At 33.8% G+C, this 22,949-nt stretch overlaps 1 protein-coding gene across 1 annotated transcript in view; it reads left to right on the top strand.

Annotated features, from left to right (window-relative positions):
• Positions 1-22,949, top strand: part of LOC137921344 (membralin-like) — a 92,871-nt gene that overhangs the window by 20,701 nt on the left and 49,221 nt on the right. Inside the window, exon 8 of the mRNA XM_068764051.1 lies at positions 2,850-2,933. Coding sequence (XP_068620152.1) covers positions 2,850-2,933 — 84 coding nt within the window. The remainder of the gene's footprint in view (positions 1-2,849; positions 2,934-22,949) is intronic.

The following is a 22,949-nucleotide window of genomic DNA, read 5'->3' as shown; positions in this document are numbered from 1 at the left end:
CAGTAAAAGGGAGTGAATCTAACTATTGGGTTACTAACGATTAAAAGGAGTTGTGCATTTGTTAATATCACTGCAAAGAATTTTGTGATTCTTGATTTTTTGTTACTATATTTTCTATACATTCTTTTTTTTCATTTCATTGAAATGTAGTGAAAAGCGAATCCTTTGTAAATAGATAATTGAAGAGTTGTGAAACCACTTGAAAAACAACGTCATGGTTAAAGAACGGTCAGGTTTCTTAAGTTGCGCAGTCTGTATCAGTATATTGGTTAATGCAGTGTGTATGTGGAAGAAGGAGCATTGTTTATTATCGGTACAGCCCGGCAGAAGTATTTCTATCTGTACTGCCAACAAGGTGCTTTTATGATGATACCGCTACCATATGCTTCTTTAACTATTCAACCAAAATTATGATTGGCTAAGACGTTATAATGCATATCGCCCAACATTGCACCTTCAAATTTTCACCCGTTTCGGTCTCTTCAGAATTCTTTAGGTATCTCAGATTCATGTCGAGAAAGGATTGGTAAACTACTTGTGGAGTTTTTTGACCAGAAGTCCTACAATTTCTCCAGCAATGGCATCATGTCAATACTTACAAGATGACAAAAAGTCATCAAGGATAATGTTATCTATGTAATAAAGTTGAATGTAAATAAACTTTTATAAAATACGTTTCTAATTTTATATGAAATGCAAAGGAAATTTTTCCCCAACTTGTTTCAAGTCAAGATTAATTTTAAACTTTGTGTTAATGATAACCTTTGTCGATTAAAAAAGCCCATTGTAGTTGCAAAAAACATCGTTTTGGGTTTTTCGGCTGCTTCTCATTTTTGTTCAAATACTTAAAGTATTAATGTTGTTTCAATATTTCACCATTCATTCAATAGTTCACCAATGATAACATATCTTAACCATTTAAAAAACTCATCGCTTCTATTATTCACTTGTTAAGTTGTTTTCAAATCTTAGAAGATAAATTGGTACATTTATTGAGTACAGTTTTCAAAAATCCTTTAAGTATCTAATTTGAAAAATTTTCCTACTGTAAGGCGATTTGCGATTTAATTCGATCAATTATTACGCCCCGAATAGAACGTAATCTTTCAGAAGGGGCTTTAGTGAGTATCAAGGTGGAACGGAAAATAAGAAGATAAATATGAAGCATGAAAGTCTGCAAAATTGAACGTATTTTTAATGATCTATGTACTTACTTTATTAGTCGATCTGCTTCCTACCATCCTCCACTCCCCGGGCGCTTTCAACGTTACATTAATGCTAGACTTATATTTTTTAATAATTTGTACCTGATATAAACAACGACAAACACAAGTTTTAGAAACGTTTGTCGGATTTTTAATATTACAGACGTTCGCTGTTCCAAAGTAAAAGCAATCCGGGCAGTAAATCGTAACAAAAAGCGCAAACGAACGGATCGTGAAAGCGCGACGGCAAAATTAATTTCCAATGACATATGAGGATTGATGACGATGCTTGCAATGTACTATTTCTATCTGGCCGCATATTTTGGAAGATTTAAAACATTTGAAAAATGCTGTTTTCAATACTATTCAATTACACTATCTAAGTTATCAAGATATACTTTTCTAATAGTTCCGTTGTGCGAACAGCGTCGGATGTATTCGAAATTTGTACTTATTACTAAACTTTTTAAAATCCAGCGATACTAATAGCCTGTTACGTATAAATCTCAGAACCTTACTTGTAAAACAAGATGCTATAATTTTAACGAGATCTTTCAGGCAAGATACAGTGTAGGAAAATTTACGGAAAACTCCACAAATGAAAACTGAAATGCATGAGGATAATCCCGCCGTAAGCAAACATTCGTCCACAAAGCCTCGGTGAACTGTGAACACACGTGAACTTTGTTAACGAAAAGAAGATAAAACCTTTATCTTATTACGAAACTGTCTCCTGCGAAAGCTCTCCGATCGAAAGTATCTTCCAACTTTCACGATCCGATTTAACTACATTTTTGTAGACCCCTTTGCATTTAGCGGCAAATAGCGTGAGTGTGTACGCGTAAAATAAAGGTTAAAGAGATTAACAGATATTCACCCACGTAAAAGCTCAGTCGTGATCGTACAGTGCAGCGCATAAAGTATATATTTTTAAAGGCTTCCGTTGTCGGATCGTAAAGAATGATCCTATGTCTCGGGTGACACCATTACTTCTCGTGCCGCATGAAAAATTCATATAAGAGGCGTTAGATCGCGTTAGAGCTCTATGACGCCGCGCGCGCATGGCTCCAGGGGGCGCTAAGGACGACTGCCGGCACACCGCACGCCGTTAACTCGTATACATGTCTCAGTTACGTTCCACGATGCGCGCTTTACTTCATTTCTTGCTCTGCCGATTGGGAGTTTGTCTCTTGTTACACTTTTTACTTTCTTCTACGTATTTATTCTTCTTTTTAATATTATAACACGTATGAGTAAAATTTTATTCTAGTATTACCGAAATGTATTGATTCTATAAACCGCATTTCATTGAAATTTAAAATTAATTTATAATGTAAATTTATGTTACTACACAGGGTTTAGTTTACACTACCATACAGGTTGCCTGATTATAGATGTAAAAGCTGTAAAGTGTTGAATGTATTACTTATTCTTCTATTTACAAACAACCTGTATAAAGTGATCATTCTGTAACATGATACATTTAAATATGCGGTACACTAATTAACAGTGAGTTATACATTCACCACTTTAAAGATTTACACCTGGGTAATATTTTAATTCTTTGAATTATTGAAGCATACTTATTATCTTCAATTTTTATATGTGCTTCTTGTATGACTACGATTCCGTTTCTTGTTACAGTTGATTTACTACAAATGCTGGAGTTCAACGTGACTGTCTCATTCCCGGCAGCTCCTTTACTGACCGTTATTTTGGCACTAGTAGGTAAGTGTGGTCATTTACATTCGTATATTATAATTATTTTGTTTATTATATTTACTAGTAAAACTAAAGTCATTATCTTTGTTGGCGTATCGTACGCTTAATGATTACATCAAGTAAAAGCCAAATTTAACAATACAAAAGAGTTATGTCACATTAATAATGATGTATTGTATATTTTGACACATCGCTAATGATAACGTAATATAAAACATATTTGAATCTTCCCGTAAATAATAGTTTTTACAAGATTCGCGTGGCATCTCCTCCATATTTACCCTGACGTAAAGAGTGGATAGGTACCTACTGATTAGGCAGGCCAGATACCAGAGCTCGGCTCAGGGTCGACACACCGTACGACATCTTCCGAAACTCTCCGATATAACGTAACTGCAAAATCTCATCAAAACATCTTTCCATCTCACACAACGACTAAGCGGGCACGGGTACTGCAAGCAGAACCTGCACCGTTTTAAAAATAATCGACAACAACGCTTGCTCATGTGACGGCCCCACAGTTGTCTTTTCATCACTTACTTAGACACTGCTTCCGATTGGAATTCAAAAGACGTAGCCATGCGACCTTTGCGAAAACCTTAATATGCCTCCGTTCGACTTACCGGATCTTCTCAGGAAAAATCTACGGCAGAATCTTTTGATGAATTGACCTGGCACATTGTCCTAAACCTCAAGGTGTTTAACGGTTTGTAGCGCTTGGGCAGCGACTTGAAATAAAACACTGTACCAATTAATTTATAATCGAGAAAAACTTCCAAAATGTATTGTTTATATGTATACATTTTAGCTGTATTTACCCATAAGAAAAGTTGTAAATAATAATAAAACGCTGTCGTGACTGGTCAGCTGGGAGAAGAAAGATCCTTATCAAATAGTGGCAACCCCTCTCGCAACTGTCTGCGCTTACCTAAAGTAAAAAAAAAACGTAAAATAAAACACTAGCGAGACAAATTAGAATAAATAAAAAAGAACTGAGTTTTCATCTTCGACCACATTGTCGCTTTCCATCAGGCTCGTTGGTAGTTAAACGCGGACAGGAAAGCCTTAAAAAACTTATTGGCAAAACAAAAAAAGATGGACAGTCAGCCGTACTCAAAACCGAACTGAAATAACTTGCTTTTTGACGTGGAATCAAATAGACAGATTTAAAATAAAATCTTGCTCAGCTTTTAAAAAAAATATTTCTATTCGTTAAATTTCGATCATTGTTCACAATCATTTATTTGTGCATCATTCAATTTTGTTTTGACAAACTTCAAAAAATTATGTAGTTTCGGCATTTGAACGCACGTTTTGGTTCTAATGTTTTTATTTTGTAAATATTGATCTAACGAATAGGCGCTAGGCGACTGGAGACGCTAAGTTCAATTATAATGAACTAAAAGAGAAGCGAGGTACTGGAAATGAATCCATCTTAAACTACATCAGAGTGAAAAGCGGCAAAGGTTTTTTAGTTTGTGTATATCAAAATGAAAAAGTGTAATCTCGGAAAATTGTGCGTCAAATGAATTGAAATGTCAGTTAACAGACCGGAAGCCATGCACTATTCAATCGATAATGAGCAGCTTCTGAATCGTATCGCTACTTGTGAATAAAAATTGATTCTGTATGAGAACCAAAAAAACATTTATTAAAATGGCTAAATCTAATACAACTTGTTAACGCCTATCCTAAATGAAAGTTTTCGCTTAAGAAAATGGTATTAACATAGGTTTTTAATACTTTGCTAGACGACATACTATAGATTTATGTTGTCAACTATTGAAAACTTTACCATTCCATGTGATAAGTGCCAAGCCCATTGCTCCTATAAGACAACTTTAGGCCGCATACTATACGGAAGGCGATTGTTGATAGTGGAAAATGCGACAGAGAAGTCTCAGGTACCCAGTCATACTTTACAACTACTGCCGCGTTTATATGAATAGAATATTGCATTGAAAACATTCAATACGAAAACCTTCAAAACCATCTTCAAAGAATTTATTGAACCGCGCTCCTCTAACATTTTTATAGCAAAGTAATCAGCGACATTCCTGTCAAAGGGCCGATATTATGATTTAATTTTATACTTTGTTATATAGATCAACAGTTTTAAATCGCTTAAGTTCAATGATTTAAATTTATATATTCATTAGTGCAAAATCATAGTTGCATATATAGAATTAGTATTGTAATAGAACATATTTTAAATTTCGTCACACTTATTCCTTTGATATTTTTTTTAACGTTAACATTCTAAAGCTGATTGAAGTTTACGTTCTCGTCTGCGATATTATCACACAGACATACACACACATTATATATACGTATTGATTGTGCGTCTAAGCGTGGAGAGCTCTCGAAAGGCATTTCACAGGTGATTTTGTGATTTCGTATAATAGCGTGATTTAATGGTGCGGCGACATTTTTATTTAAATAACCCGTAAAAAATAGTTTCAGGTTAAAATTACGTAGCACATACAAAAACTAAACTTGGTCGACAAATATATTTAAATGAAGAAAACAGTTAAATAAATAAACTTATAAATAGATTTTTCATTAATGACTCACGAATGGAGCAAATTCTTTGAATCTAAGGGATTTTGTAGTTCTTTTTATTCAAAGGAGACTAGAGAAACACGCGACTAGCAAAACGTTCCAAATATAGGTGATAACTTACGGATCCGAGACTTGGTCTCTTACGGACGGCCTTATAACACGCCTCAAGGTCACTCAAAGAACAATAAAGAGAGCTATGATCGGGGTTTCGTTGCCAATATCAAATTAGAAATGTTAAAATATGTAGAATAACCAACGTCACCGACCTACCCCTGAGAATTGCTTGTCGGAAGTGGGTAAACCGATGACCGTTAGAGCCGAAAGTTTCTCTATAGGTAACCAACAAACTTACGTGATATGTCCTAATCTATGTAACCTAACGTTGGCTATTAATTTATAATTTCATAGGCTTATTATTAAAAAAATGCAGGTGTACTTTAGAATGAACTTCCCCTCTGAATTAGAGATTCTGCAAACCATTATGTGCTTGGAAAGGAGTATCACGACATATTAGCGGAAAAATCGTCGTAAACTTTCCCTAATTGCGATTTATACGGGTTTTATAAATACAAAAGATTGTTTGATGTATAGCTTATTGCTGCAAAGCGTTTACAACACTCGGATTGCTTCTTATAAAAAAATATTATTTTTTTAAAAGTCTGCAGACTACTGACAGAAGTTAAAAAGTCGGTCGCATATAGTACAACAAATAAATTAACGTTCAGAGAAATATTTCAGAGTGATTGAAATATTTTCAGATGATTGAGTGATTGAACAGTTAGATTGGAAATAGGTGTAAAATCTTTTACTTTTTGCTGACAAATGATCTATCACTCTATATAGTATACGTATGTTTAATTTATGTTTAGGTTATGTACTATTTATGAATGTGTTTGTTAGGAATTAAGTAACAAATATAGTTATCGTAACTTTCTTTAAGCAATAAAACGAGTGAATAAATAAAAACAATAAATAGTTAAGTGTTTCCGTTGTGCGGTTTCTTATCGCAAATGAATCAAATGTTACGTACAAATTTCGCTATTGTTAGTATAATTTTTAAATTTGCGGTGATTTGGAGATATGAAGCGATAATTTGACGCGACTAGCGTCTTCATTGAAACGTTAGTAGGTCGGTCGATTCAACAAGTAAGCTGGGAGCGGCGCCTGTTGCTCGCTGGGCGATAGTGGGGTACGGGTAAGTGGGGGTGTGCCTGTTGCGCCGAGATGACGCCAACGACGCCCACTCCACCAAGCACTCCTTGCGCTTATCTTCAACAAATACTTTCGACCCATATACGGTAAACTTTATACGGTTCAATAGTTCTGACTATTTTTTTATATCTTTAATCAATGATGTTACTGAATTATGAACTATTATTAACTTTAGTAAACTCAAGGTAACTTGAAAATCTTTCTAGTTTTAATAAACAGTTACAAATTTACGTTTTAGATAAACATGTGTTTTTTGTCATAATTCAATAATAGAATTGGCAAAAATACATGTTATGTTGAATATTTATTAGAACAGAAAGTTGCCATACGATCAAATTTTGTTAACAAGCTGTTATTAAGAATGATCAATTGACCGAAACTCTATCCTGATTTACCTTTAACTTCTGTTTGAGATATTAATACTACATCGTACCGTTTCAATACCTTATTGACATTGTAAATAAGTTTTAGATCAAAAATTTTTGGCATTACTATGTATTCCTAAACACGTGGCAACTTTTCTGTTCTAATAACTAATCAAATTAATACGTATTTGCCAATGTTATTACTAATTTATGAAAATTAGTACATGTATATAAATCAGCAGGAATTTATTAATAGTAAGAAGATTCTTGTTACCTTTTATTAATAGAATCAAGGTAACTTAGGAATGATCAATTGCCCAAATTCAATCCTAATGTTTAACTTTCGTGACAGATTAGTGTTGTATTGAAGCGTCTCAATACCTTATAATATTTTAGATACAACTTTAGGTGAAAAAGGCTTTGTCGGCCATTAGTTGTTTGTGTTTTATGTAAGATAATTTCCATTACAAAATTACACGTACCAGTTATATACGAGTATAGTTTATTCAGACCTTATTACTACCATTTTATTCTATGAGATGTAATTCATTTGGTAGTAATATATGGCTGTAAGAATTTTGATTTTTCAGGTAGAAAATAACTAAAGTATTATGTGGTTTTAATAGAGCATTCTTCTGATACTTAACGATAAAGCAACTATACCGAAGGAGGATAAGAACAGTTAAAATACGACTGTATGAAACTCGCTAAACAATATGTCGTCCTATCCTCTGTTTTATTCAGGGCTGTAGTAAAAAGGAGACGATTTATTGATTAGACCAGTGAGTCCGTGATCGTCCACGAGATATTTTATCCTCTACTTCCGCTCCAGCCTGTAAACGAAGGTATTTTTCAGCATGAGATGCGCCCAAAATAACTTAGACACGTTGTCGTTGGTGATATATTGTGGAGAGTCTAGTCTTAATCTTTTTCGACCATTCTAAACTTTTTCGAAACTGTCTTCTTTATCTTTAGTAGCCCTATTAGATTAAGCTTCCATTGTTCCAAAATTTGCAAGCTAAAAATGTTTGATAGAATTTTCTGCTGCTCTTGTTATTTGCGTTAAATATAAATACCACAATTTGTTTTTCATGGCTTACTTCACTTATTCGAATTCATTTTAATATAACCGCAAAATGTATCGAATATCTTCGTTATGTTAACAATATGCCATAGATGATACATAATTAAAATGCTATTGTTTTAATGCTTTTAAAATATTATTGTTATTATATTATTGCTTTTGAAATAACCGGTCTGTTGCTTTTTAAACATAAAGTTTTAAAAAATACACAATTACTTTTCTGGTGGTGATTTCTCACAAAACCTTATATGATCTACCTTTCGGTTACATGTTGCGTTATAATTGGTTACTTAAAAACAATATTCATGGATGTAAATTTGACTTATATTTTGTATTCCGATTGGGGAGTAGACCACTGTTGACCACTGTTGGGTTAACGGTTTCTATTCCCGCCGCGCCTTAACAACTTTGTGCGTTTCAGTATATGTCATATATTTTTCGGATGATTAGTCTCCACGTAATTGTTTACTTTACTATTTTGAGCAGGATGGGATTCTCTTCAAAAGATATATAAGGATTGTTGGATTGGATAAACCTTGTGAAAATCGAACACATCATTTAAGTAGTTAGTCATGTTCATGTTCCTAAGAAACATATAAAAAATATTTTTTGAAAAATATTGCAACTGACTAATTTAAAAATAATAAAATATTAAAAACAATATTTTAAAAGTTGAAAAACTAACTTATTATTTTTTAATCTTTTATTCTTATCAGTACAACATACTTATCGTTAATAAGCGGAAATTTTAAAATTAATTTCGGGATACTTTTCGAGTTAACACGATTATGATTTTCCTTACTATTTCAGTCAGTGGAATCACAACAGACTTTTGTTAGCTCTTGGTGATAAAGCTCCATCTTGTGCATTTATTTACAATAGGTTTAACGAGTTCAATTGTGGTCGGACAATACGTACCTAAGTGAATTTTTTTTATACTCTTTTATGATTTTCCATACTATTTTAGTCAGTGGATTCACAACAGACTTCTGGTAGCTCTTGGTGATAAAGCTCCATCTTGTGCATTTATTTACAATAGGTTTAACGAGTTCACTCGTGGTCGGACAATACGTACCTAAGTGAATTTTTTTTATACTCTCTTATGATTTTCCATACTATTTTAGTCAGTGGATTCACAATAGACTTCTGTTAGCTCTTGGTGATAAAGCTCCATCTTGTGCATTTATTTACAATAGGTTTAACGAGTTCACTCGTGGTCGGACAATACGTACCTAAGTGAATTTTTTTTATACTCTCTTATGATTTTCCATACTATTTTAGTCAGTGGATTCACAATAGACTTCTGTTAGCTCTTGGTGATAAAGCTCCATCTTGTGCATTTATTTACAATAGGTTTAACGAGTTCACTCGTGGTCGGACAATACGTACCTAAGTGAATTTTTTTTATACTCTCTTATGATTTTCCATACTATTTTAGTCAGTGGATTCACAATAGACTTCTGTTAGCTCTTGGTGATAAAGCACCTTCTTATGCATTGGCGGCTAGCCGCCAGCGTCTTCCAATGAGATTCTCAGGATCGTCTGTCTACCGTGTGGATGGACGTCCTATAGCCCGTCCGCATGCCGGTCCGTGGTCTCCATAGCAAAACTAAGGCCCCAGCGGCCTTCTGTTCTGCGAGCTGTGTAGCCTGCCCGCTGTCAAAGCTAAACTATGTTAGTTATTTTTGTTTGTTTATAGATCTCCTCATTAGTGATTTGCTTTCATAAAGAAATCCCGAGCAAAGACCTTTCCGTGGCGTTAAGCGACTGTGTGCTTGCGCCAATGACCATAAGTTGGTACTTAGGTGTATTTCTCCTCGGTAGCAAATACTCTGCCTTACCTAAATTACATCACGTACAGTTTTTGAATGCAGAGAAGTTACAACATACGCCTAAAGTTATTGCATGTCCGACGAGAAGATCTTTTTCTACATAAATTTTATACTTTTATTACCAAGGCATTCATAAAAAGCCAAATGCAAAAAATAAAATCTCTCAAGAATTGGTGTGGTATGTTATTTTCGTAAGAGATAAAAACTTTCACAAAGTAACAGGTGCAAGGTATTTACTACGTGTTCAACAGTTTTTTATTGTCTGTAGTTCCGATGTACACATGCTAAATTCATTAACTTACCAACTGTATCTATGTCATGAGAATTCGTTATATATATTTTTATTACCTCCTACTTTTTTAACGGTTTACAAATCACATTTTAGCATTATTCTCTTGGCAGAGTAGTCCACGTTAAGAGGATTTTTGAATTATGAAAAGGGCCGTCTCAGAACTTCGCGTCATCTTTTGCTCTCCGTATGATTTTCACATGGATGTGTGGATAACATTGTACTTCAGCAAGATGTTTCTAAGACATAATCAATGCACTTTCCTTCTCTCTCATTTCCGTTCACTTATCGACGCCGTGATATTGGAAACAGTAATGATCATAGGCGGCATTATTTAGTACCGATCTTAGCTATTCCGGCAATAAACTAGTATCTCTGCGCGCCTTGTTTATCATTGTATATCGTCTGATTAATTTCATCTCAGCAGTGCTATTTTTATTGTTACCATTTTTTACAATGGCTCCCGTTTTGGGGATTTTTCGTTATTCTCCCATATTGGGTGGACAGGAAAATGTTTACTTAATTATCTATTCACGTACATGTTTTCATTACTCACTCTTATGTCCGTCTTAATATCTTTCTTCCGTCACATTATCTTAAATTCTATTCATTCTTTTATTTTTCACACCTCGCTTCTTTTCCATCACCATTTTTCCTAGACTGCTACTTTACAATTTTCCAATTTATTTCTCTATTACCTATTGGACATTTTGTTACATTCTTATTACTTATTTTAATTATATTATTTTGACTTATGTCTATCAGAAAATTCTTTGATTTAAAATTTATAACTTTTTGTTACCTTTTTTTCTTTTTCGACTATTCCTGCGTTCTGTTGCCATGTATCGCTTTGCCTATTATATACTGGCGGTAATCCAGGAAGGTCTGGCTACTTTCCTCTTTGTTTACCGATGAGGCGATGTTTCCTTTTTCTATTCTTTCGAGCATCAGAAAATTTTACTATTTGTGTTTATTTATTTTGATATTTAATACATTGCGCGTTGGGTTTTTCACTTGTAATTATTTTAGTATTACTGATTGTCGTTTTAAGGGTATTTTTTTCCAGTTATTTTGCATCTATTCAGTTATATTTCAACGAGAAAAAAAACCTAGACAATTAAAACTTTGACACATTTTTAATTTTTTAAATCCTTAAACTTTCTATCAGTTATTTCGGTGGAAGCTTACGCGAATTTAAAATTTCAACGATGCTCTCGTTCGCTAGCCTTCTCCGCCCGCCTTATCTGAAATTTGTCTTCTGAACAGATTAATTTCAATCCGTTTTCAGCAGCTGGCAAAAAGTTGGGCATATTTAATAGCCTCAATTGTCTACGTCCGAAAATACTTCTACGTCCGCTATAATTAAAAGATGTGACATTTTTGTTCTGCAAGCAAAGATTACCTGCTTTCCTTTTATTTTTTTATCCAATATTCTTAAGGTATCTATTAAGATTGCTTGTATACCAAATATAAAAAATAATTATGTTTATTCTGTTTAGCGAACTCTGACTTATATTTTCATTATCAAAACGTTACGATTAGCTTATCCACTGCAAACTGTTTATCCATATGGTTCTCATCACCGAAGTGTAATGACAAGGAAACATAATTCATAGACGCTCGAGGAAATTTTATTTTTGTATACATTTTTGTGATCTATTTCACGTGTCATTTCACACATTTGTGAATATGTAGGCGGCCGACTGCATTAATGAAAATGTAAAAGCACATCGAGATGGACTTGTTTTAGGCGTCAAGTTTTGTTTGCTTCCGCGTACCACCATGTTGTACGAGCACGTACCCTGTGTACGCTGAATACTAATAGATAGTACAGGATAGGCGCCGCTAGAGTCGCGTTCGAAAATTGGATTCGCTTCGTATACACTGCGCGCTGTATTAGCGTAGAAACAATGCCCAATCAAACGGAGTGCGCCGCGTACTAAATTCAATTCGTACAAACGGATGGTAATTGTTTTTTCGTTGTTTCTGGTCACTGGTTTTACCATTTTAATATTAGCTTCAATTTGCTTAACGAAAAAAAATTGGAATGCCGTGGAATTCAAAATGGAATTCCACGGCATTGTGTTTAATTGATATGTTTTTATTCGGTTTTATAATTAGAAATGTCTAAACATCCAAAACGAAAGGCGCTGGATGTAGACCAATTTCTTCTAGACCTATTGGAAATCTATAAGGAATGGCCTATGTTCAGATGTGGACTTTAGAAACTTGACTTTTTAAATGATGATAATAATATGATACAACGCTAAGAATATTATAACCTTTAACAAATTCTGTCAAATAATTTTATCCTTTCATTTTACACAAATGAAAGACCCTGTCAGTATATGACAGCTTAACCTTAAATTGGTCTTAACCTCTGTGTTAGTTCTTTAAATTTTTACGATAATTGATGATTTCTACGTGACACAAAATTTTACCAGTTTTTTACTTTGAGCCGGGTGTGTACATGACGTATACATAATCCACAAATATTTACTTGTATACATATTTGAATACATTTAATTATTTATAAATAATAATAGTAAATACAATAAAAACCATTAATTTAAATACAACAATTAATAAAAACATAACGTTGACTTGGATAAGTTCGCGCTTGCACGGAGGAATAAAATAGGAAAAATAATGAATGGATAAATGATAAATGATCCATAAAATGTTTATCAACCATTTTATTAAAACGAAAATTTCACAACCGGATAGCTTGTATAGATATTGGATAGTTAGTTTAGTAAAACTGTTGTAAAAATATATTGTCACTTTTATGTTAAGAAACTCCTGTGTTATGTCTCTAAATTATAGTTATAACTAAATTGAAAAAGGTTAATTAACGAAAACTTGTTAAAAAATCATTTCATAGTGTAAATGCATTTTTATTTAAGTGACGGCTGTACATTTTATTTAACTACTGTGTGATGAACATTGTAAAAGTGACCACAAAGACCCGTCTGAGTTCTCAGATCTGGGCGCGTCTGGAGCAAATTGTATTCTTCTGACATTGTCGTTATGATTATTATTAGGGGTAAATTTTAATAATTCTATATAGGCAATAATATAAATATTTGAATAAATTGTTTTATATAATTCGCACTAAATTCCGTTCGCATTGCATAATATGGTCTATCGGACGCGCGTGACGAATTATAATCCATCGGGGCCAGTAATCCCGGCGTAGCGGCGTGCGGCATGAATCTCCCGTGTTTGTAGTGCACCGCACGCTGCGGCTCGCTGCACCGCCCTGCATCGCCCTGCACACGTGCACCACTCAACTAATTTAGCCTTTAGAATTACATTATAATAAAATCAATCGTAGTTTTTTCCCTATGTAATAGAAAAATAGGCTTTTCTGTAAATTTTGTCAATAATTATAAATTTTGTGTGTTACACTTCTTCTATCTTATTTGATAATTTCGCGGATCATACTGTTCTGTGAATTTAGAATCGATGTCGTTATAAAATACGCATACTTTAATAGCACTAACATCATCCGAAACTATATATTTCTACTCTACGATGAAGTCATGAATTGATGTAGTAGATGTCTTATAGTGTGCGCAGAAGTGCTATTAACCGTCTGAGGTCTGAGCGAGGAGGGTCGTGATTGGCAAGACGCACACGAGATTTTTGAAAACATAAGGTTTGACGTTTGTTTGACGCCCCCGTACTGATGTTCCATATAAATTTACATTGAGGAAGTCGAGTCATTAAACTAGTTTTTTTTTTTGTAATTTTTTGTCAATTATATTAATAAAAAAAAAATCTTTTATTGAGTCGTAGTTACATTTAACAATGAATCCAGTTTGTTTTTATAAACAATCTACAACAACGTACATGATTGGTTATCAATTTGTTAAATATCTCTAGATTCTCGTAACGTTTCGAAGCTCTTAAGCCCGACGAGCGAAAGCTGGACGACAATAGAGGTAGGAGCGTTCGTGGATTACAGCCCCCCTCAGGTGTACCGCCTCTACAAATGGGGATTTAATTTGCCGTATCCGTAAATACAATAGGCGAAAATTCGTTTGTGCCTCCATCGCCTCCCCAACGTCTGCCGCTGCAACGGAGGGGTCAAAGCTTTTAATAACCGTAGTTTGCAGTTTACCGGTTTATGCAAGTATAGTAAAATATTTCCCACACACATCCTTTTTAGTTTATCGTAATAATCTGTCATACGATACCACACATAATATTTCAGTGTATTTTTTACTTATTAACGGGTAGTCTTTAACTTTCGAACAGCATACACAGTTATGACACCTTTTGATAATTCCGCGACGTATAGGTTTTTTTCAATAATTAGGCGTTTTTTTAAAACTTGATAATCTTATTTTCATTCAAAACTTTAGTCCAGATTTTTTTCCATATTTCTTTAATTCGTTCCAAATAATAGGTTTAGTTAAGGCCCCCAAAATAAGCATTTACTACCCAGCTATTTGTTTTCGTAATGTTAAATATTTTATTATCATTGTTAGTTAGTATTTATTTTAAATATGTATAGTATTCTAATTACTATTTTATATAGCACCGACAGGAAAAATTTTGTACCTGCAGTTAATAATTTCAAGTTTGATTTTTACAAATAATTATTGCTATTATTATCGAGCAAAGCTGGTTACCGCTAATATAAAAAGTGCTTCACTGTTATGTATCTTAAAAGTACCAAGATTTTTTATCGAATTATTCGTAGGCAGCGCAACATTGACGATCTTCGGGGGAGGCCTATTTTGCAGTGGAAGTTAGTCGGCTGTGAGCCTGCGATATTTTTGGTGTAAAATTATGAATAAATCTTTAACAAAATATAACACCTGGCTTTTAGTTAGTACTATCACAGCTAACACAGTTAACTCGTCTGCAAGTGTAACAGTTCTGATGTTGTGTGTTCGATGAATGGACATTTTTTTTTTAAATTGTTTATAGCTTAGATTCTTTTTTTTTTAAATTGTTAGGTTACGTATAAAACAGCGAATAGACACAGGTTCGGTGAGCGTGACGCTGAGCCCGGCCACACGAGACGCCGATGACGTCGCATTAAAATGAAATCCATACGGGGGTGATTGATGAGACCAGCAAACACTATGCCGCGCCCGGCTCATTCAATTTACTGTCATCATACTCTATAGAAACAGTTTTGTTATGCGATTTCAGCACACGCTACAGTGTGGAAATTGTAGTAAAAACGGTGAAATTTTTAATCATTATTAACATGTACTTTATAGTTTTTAATTAATTTACATGATTTGATATATTTATTTAATTTGTCTAAATTTTTATACACAGAGTCAACACAGTCATTCATGACAAGAGAGTTTGTGTTGAAAAAATTAGAAAGTGTGCATTATTTTTATAATTATCATCTACATCAAGTCAGCCGAAAGATCGCTACGATGTCCGCGCTGTCTGCATCCAGCAACTACCCGCCACCTTAACTATGTCGTTGTTCTATCTAGTAGGGGGAAAAACCCAAGCGGCTTATCTACCGACACGTGGTGCGACAATAGCGATGTGGGGCATATACCACTCACTATAACATATAATACTTTTAAATAAATAACATACTTTAAGTGTGATGAAAGAAATATAATAAATATGCAATATGTAATAATAATACTTGTTAAATAAATCTAGGAACGTGTAGAAATATTTATTATGAATATGTGTGTAATTATTATACCTTTTCAAATCAACTGGTACAGAGACTAATTAGTTACGTTGTCGCGGAGTTCAAATTGAATGCGATTTATATAAGTTTCAAAGTCCAACGTTAGTTAGCACATTGGCTGCATTTGATCCGACTCGTGTTCTTTTGTCGGTGTCAATAATGGGAAATTCGTGAATTTCCTCATAGCGTTTGAAAATCCATATTTTACTGTTGTAAATAATAAGAGCGAATCTAAAAGCGGCTTCGCCAATAATTATAATTTTTTAATAATCTATTCATTTTTATCTGTCTAATTTAGTATAATAAAATTAGTCATTTAAGAGTTAATGAACGGATAGTTTTATTTAGTATATAAATGGGACGAGGCTTAGTAAATGTTATAGTGCAGTGTGTGATTGTTTTCTTCTAGTGAAGTCTATTTTAACGCCAAGTTTCCAAAACTCATAATTCCGATAAGATATAAGACAAGTCCTCAGTAATAATATACATTACTGAGGAGAAAGGGTTAAATTAATTGTAGCGTTATCGTACTGTCGAAACCGCTCTAGCGCACCTTAGGTATGCGCGTTTTGCGAAGGCGCGGTGCAGCGATTTGGCTAGTACTGCAGTACATAGGTTCTTTTGTGTGTCGCTTAATATAGCCTAAAATTTTCAACATAAACAATACCTGTCTATTTATAACAATTTTGTAGTGGTATCTTTCTTTACGCTATTTCGAAGATTAGTTCGATAAATTAACAAATTTTTAGGTAGACGTATGCTTGTTAAAGATTAAGTTAAGAAGCAGAATAGAAACGTTATTATATAATATGACTCATTCAATCAAATTCCTACTGTAAAGCAGCGTTACCTCGGCGCAAATTAACCGTAAGGTACAAGAAATTGTTTTACAAGAGGGAAATACTTTCCGCAGCGTAGAAAGATTTAATTATATTAATAATTTCTCGCTAAGTTGGCCTGCATTTCTTGTTAGTCCTGTACTCTATTTAAAACAATCTCGTGAAAAGCGCCGGGTATATATAAATAAACTGGGGTGTTTTTGTTGTTTGTTAGCTTACAATTTACTGAAACGCAATTTGATGCGACGGATTTTGCACTTTTTTCCTTTCACGGGATTACTTTATGCGGTCGTATCGTTTCGTTTAAAACCTTCATTGCTGCTTTGCTAACGTGCACGTTGAGGCAAATATTATAAAAGATGAATACAATTTTTGCTTTACAATTCGCTATATAATAAGTAGTCCGATGCTCAACTAATGTAAGTTGATAAATTAAAATTTTCAAATTATGATTACTTTAAGTGTTTGGTAGGTACTTCGTGTAAAACTTACGTTACTACATTATATCGCCGTTAATGCGTGCAGTTAGTCGTCGGTTCAGCTTGCAGATGCCCATTGCAAGGCATATGTCTTTCCCAAAGACATCTAAAGGGGGATGTACCATAATCGCCTCGCTTGCAGGCGGGTTGATGATCGCAGTGCGGTATTATGGTATGCAGAGGACACTGCTGGCCATCTTCTGGAAACTTGTTTCTGCGTAATGGCAATCTTTTATAATTAATGTTTGAATTATTTAAGATTGAATTCAGAGAATCGAATCCGGGAGCTACGATAGTAAGTCTGAGTCCTCTACCGCTGGGTTACTAATGTATATGCAGTTAGTACTGTGCTCTATTGCTGGTAAGAGATGGGGGTAATATTGTTTTTTTTTTAAATCATGTCTATGATAATGAGAAGAACAATTTTTGTATTATATTTCTCTTCTCTCAACATTAATGCCAGTCTACCGGGAAGAATAAATAAAATTTTTAGAGCTTCAGAAACCAATACTTTGTAGCTAGTTTATAAGTAGTCCCACGGATCGCGACGCAATCGTGTAATAAAAGTTGTGTCTGAGCGTCTAACGTTTCGCCAGTGCTTCAGTAAGTTTCGTCTCGTTTGTTTGATTCATCTATCGCCGTCTGATACTCGGGAAGTGCACTGCGAGCCACTGATACTTTTGTTATTTCCTCGCAAACTTTCTTTCTGTATTATACTTTTACAGTTTTTTCTCAATAATTAAACTACTTTCTATCAAGTTGTAAACTTATTGAGCTTATTGATTTTATAATTATGTTTATGTTTATTTTTATGTATTTATGTTATTTATATTTTTTATGATTTTAGACTCGAATAAAACCTCACTATAAAATATTATTAGATTTACGTCTTACTGTAACAGTAATTTCTTACATGGCACTATATCTAGCCGCGCTTAAAATCAAAACCTTTTCGATCGGAAGTTATTCTTAGAGATTTTAGAGAGTTTATGCGACAACTTTTTGATATTTATAATTCCGATAGTGTTTTTGATTCAAAGCCATTCAAACCATTGCATAATGAAGACGATGAATGGAATTGAGCTTGCGATTTTCAAATAGATCTTAATAGTCAAGCTGCCTTTTCATTTTTATAATATTTTAGTATTTAGTACAATAAAATAATTAAATTATTTACGAAAATTTTGCAATTTGGTTTGCTAATTTTTTTATCAATTCTACTTCTACTTTCCTCTACTAAATATAATTTATTTTCCTGATTGTAAAAGCATTTCATTGTCTGCTAAGGAAGATCGGGTTAACATTTCGCAGGAGATTCAATACCGCAGGACATACTATCTACCGGTTTAGGGATTCATTTCGAAGTTTGCGAAGAACGGACGTGAAGCTGTGCTCGCCTGGAGGTGTAATTAGTTCGTGATCGTATGGCGTCCTGCGAGCGGGTTAAAGTTAAACACGGGAGTGCACGCTGCCTCCGCTGGTACTTTCCTCAATGCGAATATGAATATGATGCTTTGGAAAACTAACTTTTGACGCTCTTTTTCTATAAAAAAATACGCCATAAAAGCGTGTTGTGACAATGAAATGTTAAAACTGCAATTCCATGTGAATTCTTTTTCCAATCAGTGAAGGTTTAAAGAAAGAATAGGGAATAAGGAATATTTTTTAAAGAGTTGGATATAAATAAAAGTAGTAGATAGTACATAAATGGCCCCAAGAAGATATCTGATTTACTTGGGATTATATTAGTAGTACTAATAGTTTTTTTCCTTAATTGCCGCTAACGATCTTTTAGGCCTGGCCATAACTGATAACTTCTTTCATGTCAATTTTACGATTAAAAAGATTAAAGATATAAGAGAAATTAAAACGCCACACTATCTCTTTTTTGTGTTTTCAGTATTTTTTTTGTGAGCAATAGTGGGATCGATCACTACGTAGTTGGTCATTGACATATATTTATTGACACATAACGTGATTAGTATAACTGATTCTTTGAAGAATTATAATGTACCAAAACCTTTGTGAAAACTAGAGAAAAGTTGAGTTTAAAATGATAAAAATATTTGAAATATTTCTGTTCTCCAGAAGCGCCTCTCATCTCTGCGATATACTCGTACATGAATATAAGTGCTTCCATACATTTGTCGCGTATCTATTTCCACGTCGGATGGCGTTCAATTGCACGTGGCCTGAGTGCATACTCCGGAGAATAGCCTCACCCCCGTCCCCATACCAGTCACGAGTATATGTAATCTATATTTGAAGGTTTGAAGATAATTTGCTGGCTTCATGGATGACTGGTCAGATGTTTTCACTTTGTTTTCATTTATATTAGTGTTCTATACAATTTTTGTAGAGATTACTTAAATATATAGCGTATTTGTAAGTGAACGTATTTAATCAATCACGTTTTTTTAGCCATTTTACACCTATCAATTAAAAGATAAATATGAGAAATTTTTGATGTCACACAACCCGTATATAACAGGTGAAGTATATAAAAATATTAATCATGCGATAATATTCTTTTTTAATTAATCACTTGCTAGTTGTCTGGGTACTTGACGCCATTCTTGTTGTAATTATCAATATTTTACTGGAAATATGTCCATTTTTGAATGAATTTGCAAGTTATTAGTGTACCGGTGAAGACGTTTATACGTTTTTATAGGTATATTCCCATTTGTTTATAATTATTTAGTCAATAAGTATTTAAATTCAAATATGAAAGAAATAATTTTAACGACTGATCTTAAATTTTTGAAATTGAGTTATTTTAAATTATGAGCTATAGCATCTGAAGTGTCGAACTCAGAACATGTGGACCTTCACATCCTTGTGAATTAAAATGTCTTCCAAAAGTAGTATATTGGAGACATGTTTAACAAGATAACGCAGCATTTTATACCAAATACATTATTTGATATATTTATGAGTGTGTTTTTATACAGTTTTTAATTGGTTATGCGGTGTAAAAGATTTAAAGGGATGAATATATATGTCAGTCGTCAGCTTTCAAACCTATCTACAATTACTTTGCATAAAATGAGCACTCCGAGGTATGTTATACAATGTTATTTTTTAAAATGGGATTAAACTGGTTAATAACTTGTAGCTGTAAAAAAATCTGCCGAAATATAGAAAACACCATAACTTTAATATGTAGCTATCCGAACTTTGAAAACGCTTTGTCTTACTAAATTATTATGTTATTTATTATTACTAAAAGCGTTGATTTTTGGATACGATGTACCTTAGATTAATTGACAGCAAATGAGCAAGATACTCCTTTAAAGCTTTTAACTTACTTATAACCAATCACTATATGATATAGTAAGTGAAAATCTTACACCGATGATATTTAGTCGTGATTAATATTAGCAATATTGGGTAAAAGTGCATTTCCCGTCGACGTCGAGGGCGGATTGAATTAGCGGCAGATTTTGCATCTTTTTTACCGGAATTGGCGTCCGCCGGGCGGCGAATCAATTAGGTTACGTTGACGTGGCGCGCGGTAAATTTATCCGTTGGTAAATGTTGATACGACCACGGGGCGCGTCCGGCCAGCGCGCCGGCGCTGCCGCGCTACACTTGTCTATTTTGTCTTTTCCACAATTTCGACTTCGTAGCAAATTTCGATTAATAATTTTAATCTCATTGCAAATATCAACAGTAATGGCACATTGAAAAGAAGATAGCCAAGTTATATTTTTCATATTTGTAATCATATTCCGATGATATTAAATAAATAAGTCGAAATTAATACTTTTATATCCGTTACGAAATGAACAGCATTCTCACAGAAAGGATATGCAAAGATTGAGAATTGTACAATATTGGTAAAAGTCTTATTAACCGTCGACTACGACTTTTTGTCGTTATTAGTTATTTCTGAAATCATTTTTTTTGCATAGGATGTACTACACAATAATTGACAGCAAATCAGCTGGATATTCACATAGTGACAGACTGACTATTCATCTTACACTTATATAAGTATTTAAAAGCTTGAAAGCGGTGAATGTATGGCTCATTTACAGCAAGTATTTTTTTTTATTAATGACTTTTTACAAGTTTATATTTGTTTAACTATGAGTGTCAGTAGAGTGAAGGGGTGTTTGTGAGATTAAATTAGATAATTAGACGAGATTAAACATTGTTAATGTTGCTGAGGTGTCTACCGTTTAGCAAAGGTATTGTGAGTCATGTGAGTTTCCTTAAATGGAAAAGTGTGAAAGTTATTTTTGTAATACTGAATTATTCATTAATAGTTTTATTACTAAATTTTAAGGTTTTTCTATAACTATTTTAAAAATTAATTATAAGTATTAGTTGTTACTCTGCATTTACACTCAAAACATTATTTTTTGGAGTACAAACTTAAAAGTTATATTATCGTGTGACCTCATGAAAAGCTGCGAGGATACTATACGATTACATTTTAAGACATTTCTGTACTTTTGTAGCAAAATTATTGTAAGGCATATATAGATGTTAAGTTTACATTCGCCAAATTGAGATTACGGTTAACCTTATTGTAGTATTGTAAATATAGGTATATATATAATAAATTTTAAAACAAGTATGCGTCGAGTCCCGTACGACACAAATCAGCGAAATAGATTAGATTCACGTTTCACGTTCTACATTCTGGACTACAAACTCGTTGCGCAGATAAATGAGGTGAAATTGTATCTGTGGACCGTATGTATAAACATAATGGGATAATATTGTAGTAGCCTTATTTTTGTGTATCTTTCTATGAGTGTAAGCAATTATTGGTATTAAATTAAATTATGCAGTGCATCTCAACAGAAAAAAAAATAAAAATGAAAAGCTACTATCGGTTATTCATAATCGGCTATCGAACAGCGCATAGCGCACATAAAATTGAGAACATTAGGAATGGCTTAAGTTTTAAGGCTCAGGTTAAGAAAACAACACTCGATAACCACTTTGATTATATGGTTCAGGTCACGCTACGGCTTAATTTTACGGGTCGAACTCATAGAATTACTCCCTTAGGATCTGGATCATTAAGTGGGTAAATGGTTAATGAAAATAGAATGAGCACTAAACATCGGGGCGAAATTTTGCCAGTCACCTAGCCGTCGTTAAATGTTGTTATCGTCGGCGATTAAGTGACAAAACAACTCTGGATGACTGAGGAGGAGGGGGGAGGTTACGTTAGTGGAAGGGGGCGCGAGAATAATAATCTCAGTTTACGACGGCATCCGAGTGAATCAATAAAAACACTAATAATGCACAGGCGTAATCCGGGCCGTGCAACGTCGCGATTACTGGCACTAACGAGCTCGTAAAAACGGATATCCGATGCAGGGCTCGGCGGGCAAGGCCGGGGCAAGAGGTGTTCGCTCGCTCGCCAGCGGCGCGCAAGTGAACCGCATCGCTGACAGGAGACGTAAATTGTGGTTCATTTTAAAATACTGGACATACTACACAAAAAAGCATAAATTTATTTTTGAACTCTACGTCTTTGTTTATTATTGTTTAATTTATTCGTATAATTATCCACATAAGTTCATTTCAAGTGACCACTTGTGGACGTTCGTTACGTAAAAAAGAATGCCATGATAGCCCAATTTGATGAGGACAAAAGTCAGATTGAAGTCCCCCATAAGGCCATTTACTATATATAGTCTAATAAACAGTT

Source organism: Battus philenor, unplaced genomic scaffold (genome assembly GCF_028537555.1).
Source record: "Battus philenor isolate CCGP_79_NKW_IND1 unplaced genomic scaffold, ilBatPhil1.0.hap1 SCAF_19, whole genome shotgun sequence".
In the NCBI taxonomy this organism is placed as follows: domain Eukaryota; kingdom Metazoa; phylum Arthropoda; class Insecta; order Lepidoptera; family Papilionidae; genus Battus; species Battus philenor.
This window is presented reverse-complemented; position numbering and strand designations above follow the sequence as displayed.